Source organism: Aureococcus anophagefferens, assembly GCF_000186865.1.
Source record: "Aureococcus anophagefferens unplaced genomic scaffold AURANscaffold_46, whole genome shotgun sequence".
In the NCBI taxonomy this organism is placed as follows: Eukaryota; class Pelagophyceae; order Pelagomonadales; family Pelagomonadaceae; genus Aureococcus; species Aureococcus anophagefferens.
Window position 1 is genome coordinate 143,975 of NW_008705601.1, and position 6,051 is coordinate 150,025.

General features: G+C 47.9%; 2 protein-coding genes across 2 annotated transcripts in view; both read left to right on the forward strand.

The window, feature by feature from the left end:
• Positions 1–429: 429 nt before the first annotated feature.
• On the forward strand, positions 430–597 carry AURANDRAFT_7374 (hypothetical protein; the record flags this gene model as incomplete). The annotated part of the gene is made up of 1 exon (XM_009043224.1): positions 430–597. A coding segment is annotated over one exon (168 nt), but the record flags the coding sequence as incomplete, so codon positions are not given.
• A 5,145-nt stretch (positions 598–5,742) lies between these two features.
• AURANDRAFT_67708 (hypothetical protein) overlaps positions 5,743–6,051 on the forward strand; it is a gene marked incomplete at both ends in the record, with an annotated part of 1,599 nt that continues 1,290 nt past the window's right edge. The window contains one exon of the mRNA XM_009043225.1: positions 5,743–5,826. Within this exon, the coding sequence (XP_009041473.1) occupies positions 5,743–5,826 (84 nt within the window). The remainder of the gene's footprint in view (positions 5,827–6,051) is intronic.

Below are 6,051 nucleotides of genomic sequence, written 5' to 3' on the forward strand. Positions count from 1 at the left end.
CAAGTGTCATTCACATTTGGCCTCACAGGTCCTAGCGTTTCCCTCGACACAGCCTGCTCTTCGCAACTGGTCGCCATTCATCTCGCTTCTGCTACCTTGAAACACGGCGAATGTTGAGGGGGCATAGCCTCGGGGGTTGGGCTTCTCGGACCAATATTTACTTGTGCTTTTGCTAGGCAGGGCATGCTCTCCATGTTTGGCCGATGTCACACCTTTGATGGCAGAGGAGACGGGTACTGTCGGGGCGAAGGCTGTGTCACGGTCGTCCTAGATGAGGCCGGGGGAGGATGAGCTTTCTGTGAGGTCTGCGCGACATTGGTTTAGAGTGATGGACCGAGTGCCAGTTTGATGGCTCCGAATGGATCAGCGTAACAACGGCTCATCAGCGCGGTGTCACTCCGGGCAGGGGTATGAGGCAATCATTCTATTCTTGAAGCACACGGCACAGGGACCGCGCTAGGAGACCCCATTGAAGTCGGTGCTGCTGTCGGTGCACTGCGTAAATCCGGAACTGAGGTTCCGTGCACATCACTCAAGGCAAATATGGGCCATCTCGAGGCTGTCGCAGGTGGCGCTGGGGCTGTTTCGGTGGTCGTGGCGTCACTCCCAACTGGCTGGATTGTTTCCAACGCACAGGTTCGAAGGCTGAATCCTCATTTGATTACAATCATTGGAGACACACTTCACATCGCGAGTGATATCATATCGACGTATGTTTTTCAGGCTCGACTCACCTCGCTGGGTGCAACTGGTACGATTGCACATGGGTTATTCTCCGGCCGGAATTTCTCTCTCAACAGTTAATCGAATATTCAACTCGCTTCGTACTATCGATATTGTGGATTCACCATTGCTGTCTAGCGTCATTTCTGTTGAACCTAGATGTTCGGAGCCAAACATCTGCAACGTCAGGAGTTCGTTTCTTGACGTATTTGTCCAACCATTATGGTTCTTATCATTTGAAAAAAGCGAGATGTTGCATATTTGTTGCGGCATATGAGATCTTAGAAGAGTCTGCAATTTAAATTTGTACCGCTCGCATCATCCATCAGTCCTTGCGAACTTGTAAGAGTAATTCAGTCACAATCGCACACTGTCAACATAGTAATTGGTTTTGGCAAATCAGGTGCGCAACTGCTTACTTATGTTGCTTCCTAACCAACTATCAGCCCACGTTTGTTTTTGTTTGGATATCCAGCCAAAAAATCAACATGCTTCGAGGTTTGCAGTGATAGCGATGAGAATCAGATTTGCAAGATCATATCTGCCAGTATCCAGTCGTCACAACCAATATGAATTCGACCCTTGAGACTTCTGGGAAGTAGCATCCCATTTGCAATAATAGGAGCAGGACTTTCAGGTGTCATGCTCGGTCGCAGAATCCAGACTGATGGTGACCAATGTATCATTGTTGAGCGTTGCCGTGCTGTTGGGGGCGTATGGCATTAGTAAGCCAACGTGTCGTCAAGAGTCAACACCTCTGAAGCTGCATATCGTGTCGCGGAAACCGGATCTGTCATAAATTTTGATCACACACCAACATCACAGATAATCCATGATTTGTACTTCTTGGCTTCCGTTTATCTCACTAGTAGAATACAATTTGGTGTTTTTGTGCAAGGAATTCGCACGTGCAGAGACTCACATTCCATCAGTTATTGGCACGTGCGGCGCTATTTGTTTTCTGCATCATTTTTGTTTCTCTGCGTGAATTGAAGGCTTGGGGAGCTTTGACGACTGCACCTCCCTGGTCTATACACCTTTTCTGGAAATTTCTGTTTTGGGGTCGCCAACGAGATGTTGGGTGCTTGTTATTCATCGAAAATGGTTCTCATAGTCGGTGCGGGTGCTTTTGCTAGTGAAAATGCTCGTACTACGCTTGAGCAAGGTGCCGACCGCGTGGCAGTAGTTCAAAGGTGACGAGGTGCGATTTGTCCTTTGATAGTCGATTATCTCAATTTTGCACGCCCGTATGATGCCAGTTACGCCCATGCTAAGTCAGGGTCTCAACTCATTTTTGCTACATGGATGTCTGTATTTGAAAAATGCAAGGTGACTTAACCAGAATGTTGGCTAGACGGATTAATCACCCCACACGGTTATTCGATTTCGGTATCAGACATATGGTTAGTGGCTCACTATTATGGCCTGCTCTCCACAATCAGGGGGGAAATCGAAAACATTTAACATAGCGACGTGAAGATCTCGTCTGGCTCTGTGGTTGGCTGCGATGCAATTGTCGCATGTGCCGGGTTCTGGAAAAACGAGAAGGTTAGACAGCTGCTAGGAAGCAACCTGATCTTTTCTAACAACGTAGTACGCTCGAACATTGTTTTTCAAGCTGAGCTTATTCTCGATGACGCCTAGGGGTTCCAAAGTCCGAGTGGTTCAAGCTATTTGGAAGCAGCTGCGTTTAGTGCTCTTGCCCTGATGACCGCTTTTGAGGTCGAAAACTAGTTACCTACCACGGGTTGCGCAGTCGACGTGGTGGACGCCTCAGTCTCGCGTGCGTTTGCAACGATGAAGATGCCGGGAAGCAACCTAGGATTTGCTGCTAAAGTCCGGCAGCGCGTCATTTAGTGAAGCTTAAACTATCATCGTTGATTCCTGCCCGCGTAATTTGTCATTTAAAATTCCAAGGAATGGTCGAGTCTTGTTGATATCTGCAAGGCGCGCTACATTTCCGAATCACATACTCCACTCGCCTATCCATTCGATGCGCTTGTTACCTCCATTTCACAAGAGTGGTCCGACGACGAGCTGTCTGTTGGCAACTTGGCAAGTCTTGGTAGTCATCCCGCAATTGCAAATCTGCGTTCTTGGATTCTGCAAACATAGTCTCGTAGAAATTTTATCCTGAGACTGCATTCTGAACAAGGCGCGGGTCAGCAATCAGAATTGGTACGCTTTGTATTTCTCGCTACACTCTAGCTCCTTGGAACTGAACTTGGACACAATGAATCTTTCCTGACCTCAGGGTTAAACTCAATCACTGGTGCCGAATTTGTGTGATCAATTTCAGAAAAATCTAGCAGTGAATTCCCATCAACGTTGATCTTTGATCATCCAACACGTGCTGATCTTGCAGATTTTTTGTTGCGAAAACCAGGCGCGACTCACCCACGCCCTCGAGGTTTTAACACCGAATTATCTGCTTCTGCCAAGTGTCGCAAATTTATCGTCGAGCATTACAGTTTTCATTTACCAGGGGGCATCCGCCACGCTGAGAGCCTTTATCTGTCTCGAACGACCCTAATGTCATGTCCTGGGAAAGTGCCATTCGCCCGTTGGAACGATCCGTCGTCCTTGAGGCAACCTGCTGCTTCTTATGGTTCATTTATGGCCGGAATTGCGACGTTCGAGGAGGGAAATTCATGTTGCATAGCCCTGAAAGTGGCGCAGAGTCACGACCCTCAGAATATGCATCTACTATAGCACTCTGGACTTTGCCTTGAGCACCGGCACGCATGATGTTTTGGCAATAATGTAGCAGTTTATGTTGGAATGTTAACACAGCCTGTGGAAGGAACTGTACAATCTAACTCGGCGTATTCACCCACGCATGCCAACATTTCGTCCGGACTAGTGTCATTTACTTTCGGCCTAACCGGAGCCTGCCTCACATTGGACACCGCATGCTCATCATTTCTGGTAGCTGTACATCTCGCATGATCTGAGTTAAGTGTTTAAGCCTGTGAGGCCGCTTTTGTGCTCGGTGTTGGTTTGCTTGGCCCAGCTTGGAGTGTTGGTTTTGCAACAAATGGAATGCTTTCTTCATAGGGATGATGTCACACGTTTGATTTTCGTGGCGATGGGTACGTACGCAGCGAAAGCTGCGTTGCCATCCAGCTCTTAACTTGTACGGTGACCCCGTAGAACAGTGTCTGAGGCTGCTTAGTGGTCGAGACCGGCGTTCAATCTGACGGGCATAGTGCAAGCCTCACCGCGCCAAATGGATCCGCATAATCTAGGCTGATCTCCTCATGTGTCCAAGACTCTCACAGTATGAACATTTCAACTGGCCTCCTGGAGGCCCATGGAACAGGGACTTTGCTTGGAGACCCAATTGAAGTTGGCTCGACTGTGAAGGCGCTATCACAGACTCTTCTGATGATTGGGGTATTCATATCTTCAGTGAAGGCAAACATGGGTCACCTGGAGGCTGCAGCCGCTGGTGTTGGGATTCTTTCATTGATTGCAACCTGCTTAGAAGCAACAACGAAAGCTCCAAACGGACAATTGTGAATCATTAATCCTCACCTAGTATCGATGCTACAGTTGCATTTCCAGGTCACCCTGCCTTGTAATCAGGCGACCCCAACGATCCTAGCAACATGTGGCAGAATTAATTCGTTTGGTGCGAGTGGTACAATATCACACAGTGCAATTGCGACCCGAGATTGTTGTTGCTAACGATTCTTGGCTCGTTCAATGGAGCCCAAAGTTAATGCTGCTGCTTCTATTTATCGTAAGCAGCACGCTTTTCCTTGTGGTACCGTTATATCCAGTGGGGCCCTGTTAGATCAGCGTTCGAGATTACAACTCTTAATGCCGAGACAAGACCTCCAAATCACTCAAAACAGGCTAGTGTTCCATGGTTCTTTGAGACAGGACGTGAGGCGTAGTATCTCAGATCACGTGATTGAGGGCCATTTATTATTTCCTGGTGTTGCCTTCTTAGAACTGGCTTCTGCGACTGATTCATTCATCAGGCCGATTGATTTTACTTCGGTAGTATTCACATGACCCCATTTGGATACCCGGTAGCCGGATTCGAGGCACGGCCCGCTATAAATCTCATGGTAATACACTTGACAAGACACCGGACTTTTTAAAATTGAGAGCTCAGATAGCATGGGGGCAGTTGAAACTCATGCTATCGGAAATTGCCATATGCTGTCTTCATCAAACGAGAGGCATCGCCAAAACCAAATTCACCCCCCACACGTTCGAAAGTTTGCTGGATACCCTTCAGCTTGGAGATGATTCAAATAGTTCCATCGGGTAGAGTCCAGCTCTGGAGTCCCTGTGACTGAAGCACGCAGGGAAGCCTATGATCGACATTTTCCTGTAATGTAACAAAATCGCAGTTGAGACATATTTGATTTGAGACCTACATGACTGCGGGAGACGTACGCGCCGTAATTGCATGGAACAATTTGGTTTGCGCAAAAGTATATATAGTCGGTTCCCAGAAGCAACGAAGAAGGATACCATCTTTGAATCATCAAATAGTTTGACTTTCCCCCCGTTGATTTGATGGATGACATTAAGCAGGAATTTCATATGTTCCTCAGACGTCACGTTGCTCGCTACGCGTGAGAAGTAAATATGGGGTCTATAGCGCCAGACCTCGTGCATCAAGGTCAACGGGGTGTATGCTACCTTTGCCCTATTTTCATAGCTCGCGGTAAGGTGCCTCCTACACGCACCTGAGCAAGCTGAAAGTGCCCCTGCAAAGCTTCCTATCGGACTACTGGACGCTTAGAAGTGGCAAAGTGGCGCGTGTCATAAAAGGTATCCAGAGTCCCTAAGGCAGATCGCTTGATCCCAGACGCTGCAAAAAATTCAGTGAATCATGTTTCATAGAAAGGGCTTTACCAGCCGTTGCGGACTTTGGTTGCAACAGTGTCTAACCCTCGTGGCCCACAATTGGCCGGATAAGGGGCACGTGTAAAAGGAAAAGTATAGTCTCTGCTTTGTGAGGTGCTTCTAACCAGCATCGCTGAAAGTGCGCCAATCATGTCCGCCGGATTGGACTCAGTCATCGCACCCGAACTCGTCAAGGCAATGTCTGAACAATTCACGATGGAGTTATCAGCAACAGTACTGTTTGATCATCCTACGATCGATGCCCTAGCTAGTTTCATTTCTGGAACACCTTGTACAGTCGAGCCCGATCATGGCTCCTCCCTGTTAGCGCCACATCAATAGGGGGCACGAACAACCGGGTGACCAGGACAAGTTGAATTGTTTCACTTGTTTTGATTTTTGTTGCCGGGATTTCTTTTCACGAACGGTCAATTCACAAACCTCGTAATGCTGGCCTTG